Below are 26057 nucleotides of genomic sequence, written 5' to 3'. Positions count from 1 at the left end.
CAGAAGCTGTTAAATCTTTTACAGGATTCTTCCAATCATAACATCAACCAAATACATAGCTATAAGTGAGAATCATCTGCAAAGAAATCACAATCAGGTAATACTTCTTGGATTCTTGACACGGGTGCTATTGACCATGTCACCCATTCTAAAATTCATTTCGTTGCTTCTTATAAAATTAAACCTGTTCTGATAAAACTGCCCAACGATTCATATCTTATAGCTGATCAAGCTGGAACTATCAAATTCTCTGAAGATTTATCTTTACATTCCAGAATTTTCTTTCAATTTAATCTCTGGGCAGCGGCTAATTGAAGATATAAATTGTCAACGAACTTTTCTTACAAGAATTATCAGGACAGTGTTACATTTAAGATGATTGGACGTGGTGTCTTGAGAAAATGATTGTATTACCTTCAGAAATTTTCTTCTAAACAGTATTTTGTTAACATTGTTCAAAACTATGAAAAATCTGACATGGATGTTTGGCATTTTAGGCTAGGACATCCTTTTACTAAAGTTGTTTAACTATTGTGAGAAAGTTTTCCTGTGTTGGATCCTTTTAAGATGTTTAGCATTTTAGGCTAGGACATCCTTCTAATAAAAAAAGTGGTATTAAACATACATGAGAGATTTTATAGTGGACGACAAAATTTTATAACAAAATTTTATAGTGGACGACAAAAAAGATTCAAATTTTGAGAACAAATCTATAATAATTCATATCCATATTGTTTTCAGTTTATTTAAATGGATTTATTCCAAATCTAAATTCATATTTTTAGATTTCAAATTCAATCTACTTAATTAGATTTAGATTGTATCAATTTTTAGATTTTGAATATCCAAAATCAAGAAACTTCTAAGTTGAGACAAGGTGATTGAGGACTAGACCGAAGGTTAACCTGAGTTAGTTTTGGTTGAAGGTTGGCCTGCATCAGTCCCGATCAAAGGTCGAATGGAGTTAACCTTGGCCGACTCGGTCAAGGTCAAAGCTGAAGCTAGGCTAAGTCGATCCTAACCAAAGATCGACTTGAGTCATTCATGGTTGAAAGTTAGTCGAGTTAGTCCTGACAAAAGGACAAGATGGCCCCACCAATGGTCACCTCGTGTCGAATCTAGTCAAAGGTTGAGCTGAGTCGATCAAGAACTAAGTTCGAGATGAGTCAACCTAAGTTGAAGAATTGGACTGAGTCGGCCTAAGCCAACACATTGAGCCAAGATGGCCCAACACATATCTAATTGACCTAATAATAAAGTATATTAAATCAATCTCACTAAATTTAATATCATGGGTGTTACTCCCTCCACCACTACATTTTCTCCCTCTACCTCCCCAATTCTATTACATATTTTTTAAATTACAAAACTAACTTTTTATAATTACAAAAGTAACCTTTATACTTTTTAATCCTAATTATTTACTTTAACCCTAAAATCTATCTTTCTACCCCTTCTCACCCACCTCCCAACCTTCTCAGATTCTCATCCAAACTCCATCATATCCGTTTCTCATCTTCCATTTTTCCTCCATATCAGTTTTCTTCCTCCTTCAGCGGTTCGGCGGTGGGGGCGGTGTGCGACGCGAGAGTGCAACAGTGCGGCGGTGAGAATCCGTAAAAAAAAACTGTAAAATATAAACCGTATAATCTTTAAACGGATGTTGACACCGTTGACGGATGCTCATATCCGTTTAAAGATTATATGATTTATATTTTAGGGTTGATTTATATTTTAGGGTTTTATTACGCACCTTCACGAACCTCTCACACCTTTGAACCAGCACCTTGAAGCACCACCACACTCACGACTGATATTGCATTTTGGAAGTGTATTGTATTGATTGCTATTGATTGATTATTTTGGTTTATCACTTTGACAAACCTATTTTGATCAACAACCTTGGTCGACCTATTTGATTTGATTACCTTTAGCCAATAAATCTAAACCGATCATATTTGGTTGATCATTCTTTGACCAACCATTTTTGGTCGACTATCCTTTGGCCGATCTCTTGGATAGATCACTTTTGGTCGATCACTTGGTTGATTGATTTCAAAATGAAGGTTAGATTAACAAGAATATAATCACGAATCATTAATATTATTGATTAAGGCATGATTATCAACAAAAAGTAAAAACCCATAATAATTAATATAAATAAAAAAAAAGAAAAGAAACCCCCCAAACCCTTACTCAGCTCTCTCATTGCTGAAAAAAAATTAGAAACACTTGCTGTTAAACAATTTCTTAAAAAAATGATTTTATAATGAGTTTTCATTTTATAATTTTTGTCTTATATAATTTTATTTAATTTTCACAAGCATAATGACATATGAAAGAATTGGTAATTGGCTTGGAAAAATTCAGAAACACTCGTTGTTAAACAATTTCTTACAAAAAATGATTTTATAATGAGTTTTTATTTTATAATTTTTGTCTTATCTAACTTTATCTAATTTTCACAAGCATAATGACATCCAAAGATATTGATAATTGGCCTGAAAAAATGAGAAACACTCGTGGTTACATAAGAAAGAATTGGTAATTGACCTAAAGGGTTTTTTAGCGATGATGATTCAAAGTCTGCAGATGATGATTCAACTTCTACGGATGATGAAATTAGAGAGGTTAGTGAAAAAGATGAAATTGAAGAGATCTTGAACCTTTGCCTGAGGACAAATATGTCAATGATTTAACTCTTTACTAAAGCAAATTGTTTAATGGTGGCAAATTGTTAAAACTATCTTTTCGGTAGAATCATATCTCCAAATCAAGTTGAACAAGTTTTGTCTGGAAGTGGTTTCTCAAATAAACTCATACATCACTGTAAACTTTACATCTCAACTACGAAATGGATTCTTCCAGTAATAATTTTTCTTACCAATCTCATGTGAACTCCTTGTCTATTAGAACAAATCACTTCGCAGAAACGTTAATTGACCCTTGTCATGGATTCACTTTATTGTTGCATAGCATTCTTAGAGATTCACTAATTGAACTAATGGGGCTTGCAGTAGAATTTGGCTGCTGCCGCTGCTGCTGTGAGAGCACATGTGGTGAGGTGGATCTGTTGGTGTCTTCTGAAGAAGTTGTGGTTGTTTGTCAGATTCACTGTTGTTATGTCATGTATGCTAGCCATTCTCTTGTCTTTGCCTCCTGAAAGCTGCCTTATGAAGTACTTGTGAGCATGGCTAACCACTTGTGTTGGGGTTCTAGAGATCACAAAATTGCGAGAAATATTTCTCCAATCTCCTTTCCCATATTTCTTCAAACCCAGTAGAAACAATCTGCAGGGAACATCCATAGGATGTTTAAATTCCAAAACTTTAAAGTAAAGAAAACAAAATTTTCACCTAACAAACCATATATATATATATATATATATATATATATATATATATATATATATATTCTCTTTTTTCATTTATATATACTTTACTACGTATTTTGCCTTTAAATATTGATGCAAATGCAATATTTTTGTTAAAGCTGAGAATTGGAACTAATAAATTTCTTCATGATTTTGAATTACTATATAGTGATTAATATTGGAGCAAACGTAAGTCGGATTTGGTCTTACAGTACATGCTTTGGGTACTGGGCTCGTAGGGATTCCTTCGATGGGGTTATCTATGTTATCCTATCATTTTCTCTGCACAGGGGAATATGTTAAATAAACTTAAATTAAGAAAGGAGTTTATTTGTAATTTTGAGAGAATTTTATTTTGTGTCTTTTATTTTTCAGTTGCAATATTTTGTTTTCTGATCTTTAATGGGTCTGTTTCTATTTTAGTTAGTTATTGAGTCAGTTTCCTTTGGCCCAGACAACTAGTGAAGCTAGGCTCGTTTTACAATTCTGTTTTTCAGTTTCTATTGTGTACACGGTTTGTTATCTACTGCGGCTATTTAAATAGCTTGCGGCATTCAATTTATAATACATTAAATTATCAGAAACATTATTTTGGTGTGTGTTGCTAGGTTAGTTTATTTAACAGAATATGTGTCATTTTTTTTTCTTTCTTGAACCACACTAATCCATCTCCCAATTCTGCTTTACCTCAGCGTCCTCTTCTTGGATTTCGAATGTTCTTTTTTATATTCCTTGTCATTGTTCCCATTCCATTGTATCAATAGTCATTCAAATTGGATTTTAAACCAAAATCCATCACGTGAAAGGTCAGTTGTTTCATTCAAGCTATCAATTGTTTTGTCTATGTGATAACTCTTCAATTTGACTGCTACAACTACATTTTATCTTTGCATATCGATATGCAAAGCTTTAGTCTAGTTACTCTTTGAGAGTGCACATGATCTTTGATAGTAACTTTTCATCTGATAACAGTAAGTACTTTTCAACAAAAAGAGCTTTAAATAGCATTTTTCACTATCTGAAGTTGGCATAGTTATCTTCTTCACATGACCAGTTTATTGCAGCTGCTCATAGAGTAGGTGATTTTGTAGTTTACACTTGTACTATTTTCAAATATCTAAAATAACAAAAAAAAAAAGAATATTTAATTTGTGTCTACATCATAGTTTTCTGCGTAATCGTTCTATTTGATGTTGTTTTCACTTTATTAATCCTACCCAGTATTAATATTTCTAAAATGCTCTGTAGCCAATGGATTTATTATTTCTATCTACTATGTTTCATGATTTATTTTCTCCCGTTTATGATACATATTTTCATTAACCGGTTTCTATGTGCAGGAAATACAAGCTTCTCAATGTTTTAGAATTCAATAGCTTAAGGAAGCGAATGTCAGTGATAGTGGAAGATGAAGAAGGGAAGATTTTGCTTCTTTACAAAAGGTGCAGACAAGTTTGTGATAAACTTGCCTATAACCTTAAATGGTTATGAATTTCAAAATTTATCCTGTGATTCACCCTATTGACCCACCTTGAGTATTGTTTTCATTAGCATCGTGTTTGAAAGAATTGCCAAGAATGGAAGGAAATTTGAAGAGAAAACCATGGAGCACTTGTATGAATATGCTGATGCAGGTCTGAGAACCCTTATACTGGCCTATTGTGAGCTTGGTGCAGAAGAATACAAGGAGTTCGATAATGAATTCTCCAAGGCCTAGAATTTAGTTAGTGCTGATAAAGAGAGATTGATTGAGGAAGTAGCAGATAAGATTGAGAAGAACTTGCCCTTCTTGGTGCCACTGCTGTGGAGGACCAGCCCCAAGGAGGGGTAAGCTAATAAAATTGTATTGTTGAATAGGTAAAACATTGTAAGAAGTTTGTTATTTCTTGTATGTATTTATCCAGGAGTTTGTTAAAAAATAGAAGTTGTATTTGTCTTTTTAATTTTATTTACTAGTATAAAAATCGCGTTTGACATATTAAAAATAATCGGTGAAATATCACAACTATAAATTAACCAAGAGTTCAACTATTTATGAAAGAAATAAACTCGAGGTAGGATGTCGCAAAGACGAAATGTAAGAAAAAAAAATAAAAAACAAAAAAAACATTTAAGTTTATAAAGAAATTTCGTTGAATAAACTTAAATGTGAATAATTACAAATTGTTATATTAATTGTTTTAAGAGATTTTAAAAATACTTCTAACAATGATTATAACATGTAATAAAGTTCATTAATTATAGTAATTATAGTTAATACGTATAATTGAATGATCATGTCAAAGAGCTTATAAATAATCTATGTACGTACATAGTAAGTCATAATACAAAGTGTATTTTCGGAAAAACTTGTTATCAACAATTTCACATGTTAATGCATAAATATATTAAAGTATGAAATGTATGGATGATTTTCCCTTAAATTATTTATCAAATTCGGATCCCTAGTTTTCTTGAAGTTCAATGTTTCTAGACAAATATATAGAAACAAACATACTCAGGTAAAGAAAATTCAAAAAATAGGTAGCATGGTCACATTACCTGAATATCTATAAGAGAAGAGAAAAAAAAAACACTTCAACTTTTAATTTCTTCAGTAACCTCCGTTCTGGATCCATGGTTTGTTTCCCATAGTTGTAAAGGCATCATCTCTCCCAACCCTGTATTTATAGAACATACAAGAAAATATTATTACCGACAGAAATAAAGAAAGCATTGTAAATTATTAGCCCCCTAAGCAAAACAAAAAAAACTCAGCATTGGGGAGACATGAACTTCAGACTAAACGGGTAAAAGTCATAAACTAAAAAAACCAAATCATTTTCAACACAATAGACTCTTGAACATAAAACTAATAACTTTCTTCAATAATATATTGTTCAATACTCGAGTCTGTAAGACACCCACTGATGGCACAGATAATCATCTTTGTATGATCTTTAAAGCTTTTCAAAGTCAGCCTCGTCATAGCAACAGTGCACTTATTTTCCCCGGACAACCTGGTTATTTTAGTAAAGATAGCTCCAAGTTAGTATGATTCCATCTGATATACCTTCCATTAGTAAAAATTATGGGCAGACCTTGTCTAAATGTACCCGTCCGTGACTATCTCTCCATTGTTCTGAAAGAGAGTAATATTGCTCAAACTATTATTTAATCTAAAATATATATAAATTTTCAAAATTAATTCTGTTCGAAGAATTTCTCCCTAATACATAAAATATTTGGTATAAATAAAAAATTATATAAATTAATTTGTGGAAGTTATATTTGTCTAAAGCTACTGTTAAATATAGTGAAAATTATATATGGGATTAATCTCCCTTGTGTTAAACACACATAAGGTTCTCTATTTATAATAGAATAGAAATAAGAAATAATAACAAACTAACTGAAAGATAAAAGAAGAAATATGGGCTAAGCCCAAAATACAAATAAGAAATAATAACAAACTAACTGAAAGATAAAAGATAAAGATAAAAGATAAAGATAAAAGATAAAGATAAAAGATATAATATTTCTAACACTCCCCCTCAAGCTGGAGCATACAAATTGTATGAACCAAGCTTGAAATAATTGAACTTGATTTTGAACTAGATGATTTGTCTTCAAGAGTGTGAGGCAAGCAGAGATGGGTTATCACATCTCAATGAACAAACAGCAGTGGAGAAGGAGGCAATAAACACTTCAACTTCAAAAGTGGATGAAGGAGAGCAGCGGAGAAGAAGGCAATAAACACTTCAACTTCAGAAGTGGATGAAGGAGAGCAGCGGAGAAGGAGGCAATAAACACTTCAACTTCAGAAGTGGATGAAGGAGAGCAGCGGAGAAGGAGGCAATAAACACTTCAACTTCAGAAGTGGATGAAGGAGAGCAGCGGAGAAGGAGGCAATAAACACTTCAACTTCAGAAGTGGATGAAGGAGAGCAGCGGAGAAGGAGGCAATAAACACTTCAACTTCAGAAGTGGATGAAGGAGAGCAGCGGAGAAGGAGGCAATAAACGCAGCAGATCTGCGCGGCAGATACAATAAGAAAGGAAGAACAAGGCAAGAACAACAATATAGAGGCGAAACCCTCTACTACAGAGGCGAAACCCTCTACTACAGAGGCGAAACCCTCTACTACAGAGGCGAAACCCTCTACTACAGAGGCGAAACCCTCTACTACAGAGGCGAAACCCTCTACTACAGAGGCGAAACCCTCTACTACAGAGGCGAAACCCTCTACTACAGAGGCGAAACCCTCTACTACAGAGGCGAAACCCTCTACTACAGAGGCGAAACCCTCTACTACAGAGGCGAAACCCTCTACTACAGAGGCGAAACCCTCTACTACAGAGGCGAAACCCTCTACTACAGAGGCGAAGCACAAAAAAACGCAGAAAGAAGAAGGAGGTCCGAAGATGCGGAAGCATGCGGTGAGAAGAAGACAGACGTCGATGGCAGCAATGGCTGCTCTGGAAGGTCTGAACAGAGAGAGGGAGGTTCGGTGAGACGACTAGGTTTGATACCTACGCTGAGAAGGCGGCGCGTGATGAACACGCGTTCGAGATCTATTTCCGGAGAGTGGAGGCGCGTGACAGCGCATGCAGACGAGACAAAGACGACGACCGCCAGGGTTAGGTCGCGCTTGAAGAGACGGTCCAGATCCACTGGTCACCGGTCGGAACTGTGACGGTGGCCTGCGAGAAGGCGGCTGGTTCAGAGGAGGCAGTGGTTCCCAAGAGACTTGTCTCTTTGATTCTGGGTGCTGAGATTTAAGAAGAAGAGAAAATGAATCTTATGAAATTTTTAGGGGTTGCCGACGGTCATGACGGCCGACCGCCGGCAGACAGCAAAGACCACCAGAAGAGATCAGAAAACCTGCTCTGATACCATGTTAAATATAGTGAAAATTATATATGGGATTAATCTCCCTTGTGTTAAACACACATAAGGTTCTCTATTTATAATAGAATAGAAATAAGAAATAATAACAAACTAACTGAAAGATAAAAGAAGAAATATAGACTAAGTCCAAAATACAAATAAGAAATAATAACAAACTAACTGAAAGATAAAAGATAAAAATAAAAATAAAAGATATAATATTTCTAACAGCTACAATTATTTTTCTCCTTTTCTTTGTCTAGGGTAGCATTGTAAAATATTGAGAGTGGTAAATAAAAACTAACTCTTTTTACTGAACAATATATTTTTTCGCATATTTTTTTTTAATAGTAAACCAACATTTTAGACCGGTTCTAAAACTTCCCGTCTAAAAATGGTTGACTATCTTATCTTTTATTTTATTAAGATTTGGCATAATTATTTTCTACCATTCCGCTAAATGCTTCTAGAGAAATTTATTTTACAGAAGGTTCAATTACAACTTTCTTAGGTATGTTTTTTTTGTTTAAAGTACAACTAGATAAAACTAAAACCAGGTATTTAATTGCTTTGGACAAGTATAATTTCAAAATATATTATGATTACTAATTTTTATCATTTATGAAAAAAAAACTTTTTGTTTAACCAATTCTATTTTCTGGAAATTATATTATTAAAATTTATGGACACAACACTAATATCAATAGTTTTCTTGCTTTTTAATAAAATAAAATCGGTGGTAGCAGAGCAAGTGGCATGACTTGACTTAGAAACACTGTTTTTCCTTTCCATCTCATCTCTGCCTTTTGCATTTTAGGTATGGCGGAATCATTTCTCTTCAGCATCGCAGACTCACTCGTTGCAAAACTTGCTTCTGATGCTTTTCAAGAAGCTTTTCGATTGGTAGGTTTGTACGACAATCTCCGACACTTTAGAAAGACTCTCTCTTTAGTTAAGGCTGTTCTGTTAGATGCTCAACAAAAGCAAGATCACAATCATGAGCTGCGAGAATGGCTCACTCAACTCAAAAATATCTTCTTGGATGCCGAAGATGTTTTGGATGAATTCGAGTGTGAAACACTACGAAATAAAGTGGTCAAAGGTCATGGTAGCACCAAAGACAAGGTAAGTCACTTCTTCTCAACCTCTAATCCACTTCTTTTTCGTTACCAAATGGTTCAACAAATTAAAGATATCAGCAACAGACTAGACAAGATTGCATCTGATAGGCATAAGTTTATTCTTCAAATAGTTGATGTTGACACACGTGTTGTTCATCGGAGAGATATGACATATTCCCGTGTGAGTGATTCAGATGTGATAGGAAGGAAAAACGACAAACAAAAGATCATAGAGCTTTTGATGCAGCAGAATCCTAATGATGATGATACAAGTCTATCTGTTATCCCCATTGTGGGGATTGGAGGCTTGGGAAAGACTACCCTTGCAAGGTTTGTATTCAATGATAACAAGATCCGGGAGTGCTTCCCATTGAGAATGTGGGTTTGTGTTTCTGACGAATTTGATATCAAGCAACTGATAATCAAAATCATCAATTCTGCCAGTGATCTAGCTTCTGCAGATGCTCCTTCTCGACAACACAAATGGAAGACGTTGGATCTGGAGCAATTGCAAAATCAACTCACAAACAAACTTTTCGGTCAAAAGTTTCTACTTGTCTTGGATGACGTATGGAACGAAAACCGTGTTAAATGGGTTGATCTGAGGAATTTAATCCAAGTAAGTGCAGCAGGAAGTAAAATTCTTGTGACCACACGTAGTCATTCAATTGCTTCCATGATGGGCACACTGCCCTCTCACAATTTAGAAGGTCTTTCTGAGGAGGACTCATTGTCTCTATTTGTCAAGTGGGCATTTAAAGAAGGAGAAGAGGAAAAACATCCTCACTTAATAAACATTGGGAGACAAATTGTGAAAAAATGCAGAGGGGTTCCTTTGGCTGTGAGAACACTAGGTTGTTTACTATTCTCGAAATTTGAGGCTAGTGAATGGGAATATGTGAGTCATAATGAAATTTGGAATTTGCCTCAGAAAAATGATGACATTTTACCTGCCCTTAAACTGAGTTATGATCTTTTGCCATCCTATTTGAGGCAATGTTTTGCATTGTTTTCCCTTTACCCAAAGGATTATGTATTCAATAGTTATGAAATGACTTCGCTTTGGGGGGCACTTGGACTCATTGCATTACCAGAAAAGAACAGGACACTTGAATATGTGACCAATCAATATTTGGATGAACTTCAGTCAAGATCTTTTCTTCAAGATTTTGTAAAGTTTGGCACTACTTATAAATTTAGAATACATGATTTGGTGCATGATCTCGCTCTCTTTGTTTCAAAGGATGAGTGTGTACATTTAAGTTCCAACATCAAATATATTCCAGATAATGTTCGGCATCTATCTTTTGCTGAAAGCAGTTTGTTTGGTAATTTATTCACCAAAAAATTGGTAGCTTTGAGAACCATACTGTTTCCAGAGGTACTCAACACTTGTCTGTCAAAGTTCAAATACTTGCGAGTTTTGGATTTACGGTCTTCGACAATTGAGACTTTGCCCCGTAACTTTTCTAAGTTGAAACATCTGAGATATTTGGACTTAGGCTACAATGACAACATTAAGAGACTCCCTGAGTCTATTTGCAAGCTCCAAAGTTTGCAAGTGTTAAAGCTTGACGGATGCATGGAGCTTGAAGCATTGCCCAAAAAATTAAGGAAACTGATCAGTCTTCGTTATTTTAACTTTAGCACAACGCAATCTGTTTTTCCTAACAAGGAGATTGCCAGTTTGGGCTCGCTTGAAATAATGTCCATTAAATCATGCCATAATGTGGAGTCCATCTTCGGAGGGGTGAAATTCCCTGCTCTTAAAACATTGAATGTTTTCGACTGTCCGAGTCTAAAGTCTTTGTCGCTGGATAGTCAAAATTTTCCTCAATTAGAAACATTGTTTGTTGGTGGCTGCGGTAATTTGGACTTGCAACTGTGGAAGAGCCACCATGAAAAAGAAAGCCCCAAGCTGAAGTTAAAAGTTGTTGCATTTTCAAGATTATCACAGTTGGTGGCCTTGCCTGAATGGCTTCAGGAAGCTGCCAACTCCTTACAGTACTTGCTTGTTTTAGATTGCCCCAATATTGAAACTTTTCCAGAGTGGCTGTCAACTCTGACTGGTCTGAAAGCACTTCGTTTAATAGATTGCCCAAATTTGATATCTCTCCCTGATAACATCGACCACCTCACTGCACTTGAAAGTTTGAAAATTGGAAGTTGTCCTAAGTTATGTAAAAAGTATCAACCCCATGTTGGGGAGCTTTGGTCCAAAATATCACACATAAAAAACGTTATGATTGATGAACTAGAGGAGCCTGAAGAATTATAGGAAGAGCCAGACGTAGTTCCAAGACCCTTATTTTCTTTTATTAAGGTATTTTTCATAGTGTTCATTGTTTTATGGTTTTTCATTTTTTTTTTCTCGAGAAAATTAGTTGGGGCCATTTCAATTTAGAATGCCTTCATGTGTTGTTGGGTAATAGACATTTTAAAAAATATTTAATGGTATATATGTAACTCTTTATCACTCTTATACAATTTTAAAAGGTATATTCTTGAAAATGTTTTTCAATACACCGTAAAAAACAGAGAAAGGATGATCACAATAAAGATCAAATTAAATTCTTTATCTTTCTCTTCTAAAAGTTTGGTGCATAATTTTGTAAAAAGTAAGTTGTTTTACGGATATGGAAATTTTAACAATTTCAAAAAATTGAAAATTAAAATATGAGATTTGAATTATATTAAAATAAATTATCTTCATTTTTATGATTTATTTTAGATAAAGTAATTGATATATCTTGAATTTCAATTTTTTTCATTGGATAAATTAAATTAATTTTGTTTTAAAACTTATTAACTTGACCTTTGAATTAAGTTTGTTCGGCTTGATTTTTAATTTAAGTCAATTCGTCTAATTTTAAAAACTCTTGCAGATTAATTTGCAAAAGGTTAAAAATTCTAGCAAATTGAAAAAAAAAAACTTTACTAACAAACTCACGTTATAATTTTAACTAAATAAATAATAACCCAAATACATTAAATAATGTATATGTGACCTAGAAATATTAACCATATAATCATATATGTATATTTACTAGCTTAAAATTTGTCATTATATATCTTAAATATAACCAAATAATCTCATCTTCTAGTTATTAATTTGTCATTTATTATATTAATCGTAAATAAACTTATCAATAATGAAAAAATAAAAACTTATGATAAAATGTGTAACATGAAAATAACTTATCCATTTCTAACATTAAAAAGACGTATAGGCTTTACATTTATAATAATTATTTTTGTGCTTATTTTCTTTTATATTTATACCTTTTGTAACTAAGATTGACCGAATATAATTCACAAACGACAAGTTCATTTTCTTCCACTAACACAATCAGCATGAATCTTGTCAGCCAGCCGCCGCAATAATGCTGATTTCTAATTTTTTTTTATCTAAATTGTCCACTATTGTTGTTATATTTCATTAAGATTTTCAAACAATCATTTATAATGTAATTAATGGTCTTGAACATAATTAATCTAAACAATAGACCGTCTATGATCACTATTGTTTTCTATCGTATCCTACTTTTTAATATTTAAATTAACATACTTTTTACTCAAATTAAAAACATTCTTTTATGGTAGTAATTATTTAATCTTTTATGTGTTTTTATTCTCTATTTTAACAAACTTTATGGATTTGTATTTTATCTAATTTTTATTTATATTTTTTTTATCAAATTACAAATACACTGAACCAACTCAGTTACCAGTACAAAAATAGAGTCTTCGTCGTCGTCTTTCCTTACTTTTACTTGTCACCAAGAAATATCAATCTTCCGCAGCACTCTTCTCAATTCGAGTTTCGAGCGCAAGGAACATAACAGAAAAACGCAATCATTACCTTCCATCGCCACCGAGTCTGAACAAGAACGAGTTAGGGTTGTAATCAGAGCGAGGGAGAAAATGGCTGTGAAGGACGACGTGGAAATCGTGAAGGCTCGCATCGACAAGAGGGATTACAGAAGAGTCGTGCTTAGCAACTCGCTCCAAGTGCTCCTCATTAGCGATCCCGTTACCGATAAGGTCGACTTCCTCTTCGATCTCTGATTCTGATTCCGATAGGGTCAGATTCTCTTTTTTCAGTATAAATTCACTCGCTCACTTCACGATTTTTTCGTTTCTGTGATTCGATTTTTTTCATTGCAGTGTGCTGCTTCCATGAACGTTGGCGTCGGTTACTTCAGTGATCCTGCTGGCCTCGAAGGCCTCGCCCATTTCCTCGGTATTTTTTCCTTTTCCTGCTTTGATTGTCGCGTATAGGTTTCGAATTGTGTAGGATTCTGTTCGATGTGTTATGAATCTGAAGAAGATTCCTTGTTTGAAGTTTGACAGTGCAATTGTATTTTATAATGGTTTTAAAACTGGTCCATGAGCATGATTTTGGCCTCAATGTTAAGGCCTTTTTGTTTCCGCTACCGCAATTTTGGCGACATCGGCCATATTTGTTTGGGAACGTGATGAAACTGCGACAATTTATTTGAAACTAGCATAACCAGTATTGTATTACAGGAGAGGGAAATGAGATAGAGGATTTGAATGGGACCTTTTGTGATAGTGGGAAACACGTTAAGCAATCCATATATTTGATAAGAGGATAGGATAGAGTGTAGACATCAAAAAGAGGAGATAGTAGTTGGAGCACTTTGGGTTCATACTTTGAGATATAGAACGTTATGCATTACTGCTAGGAATAGAGAAAAATAAGATACTAGATTCTAGCATCTGGACTTTATTATTTATACCAAGAATTATATTTTAATGGCTAATGGGTGGGTGCTGACAGTTTACCTGTTTTTTTTTTTTTTTTGAAATGAAATTTATTTCAAGAATTTTATTCTGGTTATTTCTTTGTTTTTGGTTGACAGAACACATGCTGTTTTATGCGAGTGAAAAATACCCAGTTGAAGATAGCTACTCCAAGTATATTAGTGAGGTATCGTGATGTCTGCTACTTTAAGTTGTGAAAAGTGCCATGGAATTTAGCTGCCACTCATTATGGAAATAGGCTACAATTATTTTTAACCTTTTTTTTCCTGATGTATTTCAGCTCTTCAATTTTATTTATCCTTCATTCTATGAAATGAAAAAGTCGAAGAAAATATTTAATGGTTGTTTCATATATCCTAATTCCTAATCTTATTGGCACTTATGGATAAGAATGTCAGTCACTGTTGAAATTTTTGTCAAAAGTATTAAATTTAGGAGAAATAATATATTTCTTATTATTTGTTTCCTTACATACATTGGATATAATAATAGCAAGATACTGAAAATATAACAAATTAAATAATGAGAATAGTATCTAAAGTTTTCTAAAATATATTTTAAAACTCCTCCTCAAGCTGGTGAATAAGTGTTTTCCATTTCCTTTCAAAATTATTGCCGCTCAGCCCCTTGGTGAATATGTCTGCAAGTTGACCTTGAATGGACACTTATAGCTTGCAAATCAAACCACTGTCAAACTTTTCTTTGATAAAATGTCTATCCACCACACTATGTTTGGTTCTATCATGCTGTACTGGATTGTGGGCTATACTAATTGGAGATTTATTATCACAATATAACCTCATAGGTTCATCCCACTTTATCCTTAAGTCTTCCAATATAATCTTCAGCCATAAAATTCACATATTCCTTGTATTGCGCGGAATTATGCTTCAACACTAGATCTAGCTACCACACTTTGTTTTTTCTCTTCCAAGTTACTAGATTTCCACCAAGAAAGGTACAATATCTAGTAATTGACCTCCTATCCACAATTGAACTTGCATAATCAACATCTGTATATGCCTCAAGACTAGCATTCTTAATTCTTTTGAACAAAATTCCTCTTCCTAGAGTCCCTTTCAAATACTGGAACATTCTAAGTGTAGCTTGTAAATGTGCTTCCTTTGGTTGGTGCATAAATTGGCTAACTAAGCTCACAACAAAGGAAATATCTGGCCTAGTGTGAGATAGGTAAATCAGTCTTCCCACAAGTCTTTGGTACATTTAATTATCCACAAAAACATCTTCCTCTGCACCTCCCAACTTTATATTTGGATCAACACTGGTTTGTAGGAAGTTTTACTTGTTTCTTGTAGCAAATCAGTGATATATTTTTGTTGGGATATGAAAATTTCTTTCTTGGAATGGGCTACTTCAATACCCAAAAATTATTTTAGCTTCCCGAAAGTCTTGATTTTGAATTCCTTGGCAAGGCTTTGGTTCAACCTTTATTATTCCTTTTTATCATTCTCAGTAATAATTATATCATCCACATAAACCAATAGTACTGTTACCCCCTGAATCAGAATGTTTGATGAATAAAGTGTGGTGCCCTTGGCTCTGTTTCTATTTAAGATTTGTCATAACTTTGGGGAATCTTCCAAACCATTCTCTTGGTTACTGTTTCAACCAGTATAGTGCTTGTTTTAGTTTGCAAACTATGTTGGCCTCAACCTGTCCCGTATACCCAGGTGGTATCTCCATGTATATTTCTTTTTCTAGATCCCCATGTAGGAATGCATTTTTTACATCAAATTGTTGTAGTTCCTAATCATAGTTTGCTGCTAATGACAAAATTACTCTAATCGTGTTCATTTTGGCAACCAGTGCAAAATTCTCTAAGTAATCAACTCCATATGTTTGGGTGAATCACTTGGCCACCAACCTCACTTTATACCTCTCAATAGTCCCATTGGCCTTGTACTTCACAGTATAAACCCACTTGCACCTAGTAACCCTTTTTCTAGGCGGTAGGGTGACTAGCTGCCAAGTATTGTTTGTCCACTGCCTTCTCCAAGTCCATGGCTTGTTTCCATTTTGTGTCAATTAATGCCTCAAATACAGAAGAAGGTGCAATCGTGGTGTTTAGGCTTAATCTTTGGCATTATCAGACCTAATTTTTTTATATTAACCCTAAATTGATTTTTAATCATTGAAGCAAACTGTAGAAAACAAAGCTGACCTCAGATTTGTGTTTAAGAAGGAAAATCCATGTTACCCTTGTACAATCATCTATAAAGGTTATAAATCATTTAGCCCTTGATGTGCTAGGAATATTAGAGGGACCCCACACATTCGTATGAACAATTTAAAATGGAGAATTGCTTGCTTTATTGCTGATAGGAAAAGGTATAAGCCTGTGTTTGGCAAGCTCACACACCTCCCAATGAAGACTTTCTAGATATAAATTTTTAAACAAGGAAGGAAATATTAACTTTATGACCTGAAATAAAGGATGTCCCAAATGACAATGAAACAATTGGATTTTTTCTTTGGTGGTCATGGAGGATTCAAATATTAGAGAGTGACTCTCGATGGGCAGACTCAAATCTTCCATGTAGTAAAGGCCATTCCATTCTCTAGCATGTCCAATCATCCTCCTTGACTTCTTGTCCTGTAATATACAAGAGTTGCTATGAAATACTACATTACATAAGAGGTCCTTGGTAAGTTTTTGTATAGATATCAGACTTGTGGATAATTTAAGGACATGAAGAACATTTTGTAGTATTATGGTTGGGGTTATTTGGACGTCTCCTTGTCTAGCTATAGTTATGAGGGTTCCATCACATGTAGAAATTTTCTTGTTGCTGGGACATGAGGAATATGTAGAGAAGTGTTTAGGGAATGGTGTCATATGGTCTGTGGCTCCAGAGTCTAGTATCTGCGATTGGGATCTCTAGCATTAGACTCCTTCTAATTTCTTCACTCTCAATAATTGCCATTACTTCATTGAGTCCAGGAACCTTCTCCTTTCCTAATATTTTGATTTTGACTTGGTCATATTCTTGGTTTAGGCCTACCAAGGAATCATACACCTGGTCTTGTTCAATGTATTCTCTTAGAATTGTTGAATCCTTAGAACACTTGGCCTTTATGACCCTATAATAATCTAATTCCATCCATAATGATTTGAGTTGATTCGTGTACTCCATGACAATTTTAGTGTATTGTTTGACTGCTATTGTTTTTACTTTCACCTCATAAATTTGGGCAACATCTTTTGGCTTAGAGTAGGTTTGCTCTATTGCAATCCATATAGCCTTCACAGAAGTGAGGAACGTGCACATATCGCTACTTTCGAGAACCATTGAGTCCATAGCCATGCCATGATCATGGAGTCTTCTTCATCCCATGACTTGAATCTGGCATTTCCTTTTAGGATGGTCTTAATGAAATTCTAGGGTTGGGCAACAATGAACGCTGCAATCAAATCACACAGTCAAAGGCTCCCAAGGATTGGGAGCTCTGATACCATATTAAATTTAGGAGAAATAATATACTTCTTATTATTTGTCTCCTTACATACATTGGATATATATATATATATATATATATATATATATATATATATATGTGTATATATATATACACATATATATATATATACACACATATATACACACACACACATATATACACACACACACATATATACACACACACACATATATACACACACACAGGAGCTTGTTGAATATTTTAGGAAATAAAAGCAGTTTACAGAACAAATCCCTGGAATTGTGGGATTGTTATACTAGTAATAATAGCAAGATATAGAGAATATCACAAATTAAATACATGGGAAAAATTTCCTAAAATATATTTTGACAAAAAGCATTACTTGAATAAGGAGAAGCAAATTCTGAATTGCGTGTGGAGCGTTAGGATGATTGAGTATTGATAACATGATTGAGTATCTGCAAAGAGAAGTGCGTGAGTGGGAAAAATGGCAGATTTTAAATATCTGTATTAGAATTTCTTGACAGGTGAGTATGACTTTAAGAAACAGAGATGTGTTTCCTGTTTACATGTTATAATACAGGGGACATATTTCTAGGTCAAAATGAACTGCATAGATATTTTACCTTTTTAAAATGATTGTTTTGTCATGTATGGTCTGTATTTATTAAACGCCACAATGACTTTGCCATGTTTTTAAACTTGGAGGGTTTAGGATTTAAGACCTGCATTTTTGGTTCTTGTGGTGAAGCGGTCAGAATGTGGTCTCTTTTGCTCTCAAGTATTCCCAAGGGCTTGTTTGGGAGAAGGGCAAAGGGAAAGGAGTGGGGGAAAATCTGTATTAGACTTTTCTGTTTTTCTGCAAACTGTATAAGACTTCAATCGCTTATAGCTGCAATTTTTGAGCTTGCATTATGTTATGTTTTTAGTTTGATGCATCTGGCCTACTACTCTGCTAGTATCTATGCTGATACATATTCTACTTTTAAGATGGTTAAGAGTTTCAATTTTTTTATTTTGTATTAAACATCAACATCAGTTCGGGCTTAGAAAGCTGGAGCAATTCCATTGATTTATTATTTTTTAAAAATATTCTTAAATTTTTTTCAAACAACGTTTTTTTTTTTGTTTCATTTCTGTGTCTGCTTTTCTGATGCAGCATGGAGGAAGCACCAATGCTTTTACATCATCTGAACACACCAACTATTATTTTGAAGTTAACACAGACGGCTTTGAAGAGGCCCTGGACAGGTAGGTCCTGCTCTTTATTGTTTCCTCTTTTAATCCCTTATAAAAGTTCTAAGTATGTTTGTCTTCCAGATTTGCTCAGTTCTTTACTAAACCATTGATGTCTCCTGATGCCACCATGAGGGAAATTAAAGCTGTTGATTCGGGTTAGCCAATCTTTTCGTTGTTTGATGTCTTTTGTTTTATTTCCTTATTTCTTATTGGCATACTATTCCTCTGCTTTCTCTTTTACAGAAAACAAGAAGAATTTATTATCTGATGGATGGAGAATGAACCAGGTATGTGCTATTGCTTTTATATAATTTTTAGGGGGGCTTTGTGGTAAAGTTGGTTGGTTGGTTGGTTGTTTGAGATGAAATTCAGTGTTGCTTTTAGGAGACAGATTTTCCAGTAGTATAGCAGATCTCCTCTATTTTTGTTTATGATGGGAATAGTGTAATACACATTCTTAATTATCAATAGCACTCTATAGTGGTGCAGAGTGGCCACAGAATGTTACATTGTATCAGTGCCTTTTTGAATAGTGGATGTAGTGGTTGCAATTGCAGCCAAAATAGTGGCCATTGTGGATCTAGAGTAAGGCTTTTTGCAAAACCGATTTTTCCCTCATAACAACCTCACTTTAAGTTGGGGGTGTGGGGTGGGTTAGAGGCAAATCCGATTTCCCTATTCAATAGAATTTAAAATATTCCCTTATAGGATATAGTTTCCGGTGCTTCTTAACTCACCCACCCTTTATTCGTCCCTCTAAACTATGATTGTTTTGAACTTTGAACCCCAAACCTCTGTTCTTTTCTCTGTGCAACACATATCCTCACCTTCTATTGATATTTAAGATATATTGCATTTAAAATATTAATGTCTTTCAGATTTTGTTTGTTTTCTTGACTTCTATTGTATCTTTTGCTTTTAAAAACGTATGACCTTTTATTGTAAATTATGAATCCATTATGAATTTTTTTCCTTATATCATCAATTAGAAAACTTTTTTCCTTATTTTTTTACTTAAAGGATCACTTGTAATATTTAGTCTTGTCCTTTTTCTTCCATTTTTGTGTTTGGTGTGGCTTTTACTTATGGTGTTTTTAGTGTGATGAAAATTGAAAGTCAGTTTGGTAAGTGATGCTTGAGGGGCCAGGGTCTCATGACAATAATTTGTTGCTTCTAAATATGGAAGAACTATGGTTGCTTCTTATTGAATATAGTAAAACTAGGTATAAGATTATTCTCTCTTGTGCCTAAAACATGTATAGGGTAATATATTTATAATGAAGAATTATACAAGTATATATGAAAACTAAACATAAATATAGTAAATAGAAGATATTGTTAAAAACAATATCTACCAATATTAAACAATATCAGAAGTCTACATTTCCATAATTAACGTAAAACATAATATATCTAACATCTATGTTTTCCTAATTAACATAAAACACAATATATCTAACTCTCTCCCTCAAGCATGTGCATATAAATTGTATGTACCAAGCTTGTTACAAATATAATCAATTCTCAGTTCCTTTAAAAAACTTAGTGAAAATATCTTTAATTGATTGTTTGAGTTAACGAACTCAGTCTTGATGTCTCCAAATACAATCTTTTCTCGAATGAAATGACAATCAATCTTAATGTGTTTGGCCTTTTCATGAAAGACAGGATTAGAACTGATGTGAAGAGCTGCTTGATTGTCACATATAAGTGTCATTTGAGTGACATCTCCAAATTGTAATTCTCTAAGCAATTGCTTAAGCCAAACAAGTTCACAAGTGGTTCAGGCCATAGTTTTATATTATGCTTCTGCATTAGATCTTGTCACAACACTTTGTTTCTTGGTCTTCCAAGAAATCAAGTTACCACTAATGAAGACATAATTACCCAGAGATATATCTTCTATCAGAAGGTTATCCTGCTCAATCAACATCTGAATAGCAAACAACTTTTTTATGAATCTACCAAACAAAGAAAGATGAGAGAAAGATCAAAGCACACAAAGATTTATACTGGTTCAACTTTTCTCAAGCCGGCATCCAGTCTTTCCTCAACAATCTTAGTTGGGGGGCAATCCACTAATCAAGATTTGAGTACAAGAATACAATGACGCTCTCAATTGCTATCCTCACACTATTCAAATCTGAAACAACAAATACAAGAAAGGATTTTATCACTCTCAAACAACAAAAGAGATGATACACTCAATCTCTAACAATATAAGAGAGGAAACACTCACGCTCTAACCTGGCCTACCAAGCACAAGTGCTAAATCAAATACAAGGTACAAGAACCTGATATTATAACACTCTTATAGTGCAGATTAATCAAAACATATGAAGTCCAATGAATCTTGAATGAATTCTTGATTGCTTGAACACCAATGAAGCTTGAATTCCTCCAAGAATGCTTCTTGAGAAAACCTGTACTCAAAACTCAGAGAAAACGTTAGAGTCAGGTCTCAAGTCTGGTTTATATAGAAATACCAAATCCTGTTGCAGTTTAATCGATTATGTTAATTGCGTAATCTATTATACTTTTCGTTCTGTTTTAATCGATTAAGGTACTTATGTAATCGATTATTTTGACATTTATGCTTATAACTTCTTCTTTCAACTAACCTAACAAATTAGGTTATTTGTATAATGAATTAGACCTTTCTTTTTGTTTTAATCGATTATGCAACTTATATAATCGATTATTTTGCCACTATGCCTTGTTTCTCATCCATTTGCCTTTCTTAACCATTTGCCTTTCTTAACAGATTATGTTATCTGTATAACAAATTATGTCTTTCTCTCTGTTTTAATCTATTATGTAACTAATGTAATCGATTATAACTGAGCATTTTACCCTGTTTTGCATTCCAAGTGTTCTGGCTTAATCTAATGGATTATATCACTAATGAAATCGATTATTTCTATCAAAAACATAGATTTTCAATCTGTTTAGGCTTATTTCATTAATCATTTTATGATTAATACATCTAGCACTAACATGTTAATGATTTAAACACTTGTTATGCCATTTTGTTGTGCAAGGATGATTAAAACCATTTCTAATCATTTTAAACCATTCATCTTCAAAAACTAATATATGTGGAGTCTAGGTTCCCCCTATCAACAGGAACCGTATAAAAATACCTTTTCCAGGAGATCCTTTAATGTAATTTAATATACGGATGACTGCATTCCAATGATCTTCAGACGGGGAATTGAGAAATCGGCTCACCATACGAACTGCAAAGGAAATGTTAGGACGAGTAATAATAAGGTAATTTAATTTCCCAACCAATCTTCTATATTACTCAAGATCTGAAGTAGGCTTCCCCTGATTTTGTAGGAGTTTGGTATTAGGAACCATGGGTGTGTCAATAGGTTTTGAATTCATCAACTCAGTTTCCTCTAAAATATCAAATGCATACTTCTTTTGACATATAACAATACTATTGTTAGATTATGCTACCTTAATACCCAAGAAGTACCTGAGTTTGCCAGGATCTTTGGTTTGAAAATGGTGGCAAAGATGTTGTTTCATTTGGGAGATGCCATGGTGGTCACAATTTGAAAGAACAATGTCATCCACATATATTATCAAATAGACACATCCAACACTTGAGTGATGGTAAAATAAGTAATGATCTGCCTCACTTCGAGTCATACCAAATTGTTGAACGACACCACTAAATTTGCCAAACCAGGCCCTAGGAGACTATTTTAGACCATATAAAGATTTGCGAACACGACATACAAATCTAGAAGATTCCCTCTGAGCAACAAATCTGAAAGGTTGCTCCATCTAAATTTCTTCTTGTAAATTTTCATTGAGAAAAACATTTTTGATATTGAGTTGATAAAGAGGCCATTGTTGAAGAGCAACCATGACCAGAAATAAACAAACAAAAGCCATCTTTGCCAATGGAGAAAAAAGTATCTCCACAATCGAATCCAAAATTTGTGTAGCCTTTGGTTACAAGTTGAGCTTTGAGATGATCAATAGTACCATCAGGATCACCTTTGATAGCAAAAACCCACTTGCAACCAGCAACATATTTCCTAGACAGTAATGGGACGAGATCCCAAGTTCCACTATTCTGAAGAGCACACAGTTCATCCAGCATGACCTGACACCAACCAGGATGGACTAAGGTATCCTTGACAGATTTAGGAATGGACATAAAAGAAATAGATGAAAGGTATGTATAAAAAGGTGAAGACAATCTATGGTAACTCAAAGCAATATAATGTGGAGAGAGATTACAAGTAGAACTTATATCTTTACAAAGGGCAATTGGAAGAGTCGGAGGAGACAAAATAGTTGGCACTTGAAGTGACACTTGGTGGTTGTAGGGAATGATGTCTTCGACAATAAACCTGAAGTGGAGGTGGAAAAGGAGAATCTGACGGTGGACTAGGCACAACTAGTGGATCACTGACAACAGGAATATTAACTGTAGTAGACAAAGACACATTAGAAGAAAAAGGACCCTTAAAATACAAAAAAGACTCATTGAAGATGACATCCGTGGCAATAAAATAACGATTAAGAGAAGGAGAACAACATTTATATCCTTTTCGTGATGGAGTAAATCCTAAAAAAACACATTTGTGTGATTTAAGAGATAACTTATCTAGACCAGGACTAAAATTATGAACAAAACATGTAGACCCAAAAACTTTAATAGGTAAGGGATGCATGGGGAAATAAAATAGAATGAGGAGTGCAAACCTCACCTTACAAGTCGGTTTTGTGGGGTTGAGTTAAGCTTAAAGTCCATCTCTTAACATGGTATCTAGAGTTAGGGTTTCTCGGTAACTCATACATTTGTTCGATATTGTTAAGATATTGTTAGTTATAATATCCTATGTTGGTTACAATATTATGTGTATTTGGGCCTAGTCCATATTTTATTTATTATTCATTAGAAATACATTACCCTTTGTGTATTTTCTACACAAGGGGAATTAGCCCTAACCCTAATTTTCACTACTTTCAACATGGTATCAGAGCCATAAGTTAGAGCTCATCCTAGCGAAATTTGTTATTTGTTGGATCTATTGTTCCACCCTCTATCAGATCATCCATTAATGTCTAGTCCCACACTCAAGATGTATATGTCTCGGTGTGAGGGAAGTGTGTTGGAAGTCTTACATTGATTATAGATAAGGCCATTTCATAATATATAAGTGGGTGCAAACTTTACCTTACAAGCTAGTTTTGTGGTGCTGAGTTAGACTTATAGTCCATTTCTTAACATCTTTCAAATCTCAGCCTAGGATTGACTAGTCTTAGTATCATTATTTACTAACCAAAGAATAGATTCATAATTTATTTGATACTCAAAGAGGTTGGACTGATTTGTTTCTTTGGAGTTCATCCATTTTTCTTCCTTTCCCGATTTTATTAATCCTCCTTATATACTTAATGTTTCTCTTCCAATATGTATTTGGATCATTGGGTGCTTTATTCGCATTGAAAATTTTGTTATTAAGCCTCTTATGGAGAAATGGTTGTAATCTCTCTTGGTCTCCTCCCTCCCTGAAACATTACTATATATGCAGCTTCAGAAACATCTCAGTGATGAAGATCATCCCTATCACAAATTTAGCACAGGTCAGTGGTATATTTAATTTCTTGTCTTTTAAACTCATACAATTGAACTTTTAACTTTTGCACCATCCTACTTGTGGTTGCATTATTTTGTGAAATAACTGATGGTTATCCGTAGGTTATGTGTCCAAAATCTTTTGAAACATCCATTATGATATTTTTTCCTAATTATTTTTAGCACTAAGAATAATTGGCTTCTTGATAAATATGATAATGAAGGCTAGGAGCTAGATTTAATATTTATTGAAGTTATCCTTTTGGCTTGCCAGAGACACGTGGAATATTTTTCTGTCAAACCAAAACATGAGGAAGTATTTTCAGACTGATGCTTTGTAATGCTCATTGTGACATGCCTTCTTCATTGTTAACTTCATTACTTTAGAGAATCTGTCTTTGTAATTCTATCTGCTTAAATGCATTATTGTGTATTAAAATTCAAATAAATTTTGTCTACCATGAATAAACTCAATGGAGCATTTTGCTACAAACTTCTTTGAAGTACATTGGGAATGTCATGGCTATATTTTGGATATGAAGACAGCAGAGTCTTTGATTTTAGAAATATTTGGATCTCTATCTTTTCTTTTATCACGTGGATAGGTGCTGACTTCTGAGGCAACTGGAAGATATTTCCTTATAATTTCCCTGGAGTTTATTTAAAAAAATAATAAACTTCCAAATGCCAAATTATGTTTTTTTTTAAATAATAATTAATTTCATGTTATGTGCAATATTATCATGTCATTCATTGATTTGATTTTGAACCTAATAACTCTGGTGATTAATGCTTAAAACTATACTTAATAGTAATTTGTTCTAACAGAAATATGTTTGTCCAAATGAAGCTGGAATGTTTGTAATAGCTATCATTGTTGCAATATGCTTTTCATCATAATAATTATTACAATGCTCTAATTTTTAGGGAACTGGGACACTTTGGAAGTTAAACCTAAAGCAAGAGGATTAGACACAAGGGAGGAGCTTCTCAAGTTTTATGATGAAAACTATTCTGCTAATTTAATGCATCTAGTTATATACACAAATGGTAACAAAAATCTTGTTTACAGTATGTCGGTTGAATTATTTTTTATCTTTTTTGAATTGCTACAATCTAATTATTTGTGCATGGATATTGTCAGAAAGCCTTGATAAAATTCAAAACCTTGTAGAAGAAAAGTTCCAGGATATTAGAAACACCAACAAAAGTTGTTTCCATCCTTGTGGTCAGCCATGCAAATCAGAACATTTGCAGGTGCAGATTTTGTATATCTTAATGGTAAAAACTAACCAATTTCCTTACAATGGATTCTAATCTATTTCTTATTTTGGGTATCTGTTTCAGATTGTTGTCAGGGCTGTCCCAATAAAGCAAGGTCATAAATTGAGAATTGCATGGCCAGTAACCCCTGAAATTCATCATTACACTGAAGGGCCAAGCAGGTATCTCGGCCATCTCATTGGTCATGAAGGAGAAGGGTCTTTATATTACATCTTAAAAAAATTGGGTGGGTACTCTCCATCTGTTGCACATTTCATTATTAGTTTTGGGGTTATTGTCTCACTCAGTCCCTTTCTTTTTACATGGAATTGGTGCTA

At 33.9% G+C, this 26057-nt stretch overlaps 2 protein-coding genes and 1 pseudogene across 2 annotated transcripts in view; all 3 read left to right on the top strand.

Annotated features, from left to right (window-relative positions):
* Positions 1-106: 106 nt before the first annotated feature.
* On the top strand, positions 107-5316 carry LOC148197940 (uncharacterized). The gene is made up of 3 exons (XM_088092191.1): positions 107-3129; positions 4714-4815; positions 4925-5316. The coding sequence occupies exons 1-3, from the start codon at positions 2855-2857 to the stop codon at positions 5088-5090; spliced, it is 543 nt and encodes a 180-aa protein (XP_087948317.1). The 5' UTR covers positions 107-2854; the 3' UTR covers positions 5091-5316.
* Positions 5317-8979: 3663 nt separating this feature from the next.
* On the top strand, positions 8980-11819 carry LOC124819795 (putative disease resistance protein RGA1; annotated as a pseudogene).
* A 1283-nt stretch (positions 11820-13102) lies between these two features.
* Positions 13103-26057, top strand: part of LOC124819797 (Insulinase (Peptidase family M16) family protein) — a 28494-nt gene continuing 15539 nt past the window's right edge. Inside the window, exons 1-10 of the mRNA XM_047291377.2 lie at positions 13103-13406; positions 13530-13605; positions 14249-14316; positions 18772-18863; positions 18933-19006; positions 19095-19138; positions 24413-24464; positions 25384-25506; positions 25601-25713; positions 25804-25966. Of these exons, the coding sequence (XP_047147333.2) occupies positions 13287-13406; positions 13530-13605; positions 14249-14316; positions 18772-18863; positions 18933-19006; positions 19095-19138; positions 24413-24464; positions 25384-25506; positions 25601-25713; positions 25804-25966 (925 nt within the window). The 5' untranslated portion in view covers positions 13103-13286. The remainder of the gene's footprint in view (positions 13407-13529; positions 13606-14248; positions 14317-18771; positions 18864-18932; positions 19007-19094; positions 19139-24412; positions 24465-25383; positions 25507-25600; positions 25714-25803; positions 25967-26057) is intronic.

The sequence above is a fragment of the Vigna umbellata genome, chromosome 5 (genome assembly GCF_029865625.1).
Source record: "Vigna umbellata cultivar VRB3 chromosome 5, Vumbellata_1.0, whole genome shotgun sequence".
NCBI lineage: Eukaryota > Viridiplantae > Streptophyta > Magnoliopsida > Fabales > Fabaceae > Vigna > Vigna umbellata.
This window is presented reverse-complemented; position numbering and strand designations above follow the sequence as displayed.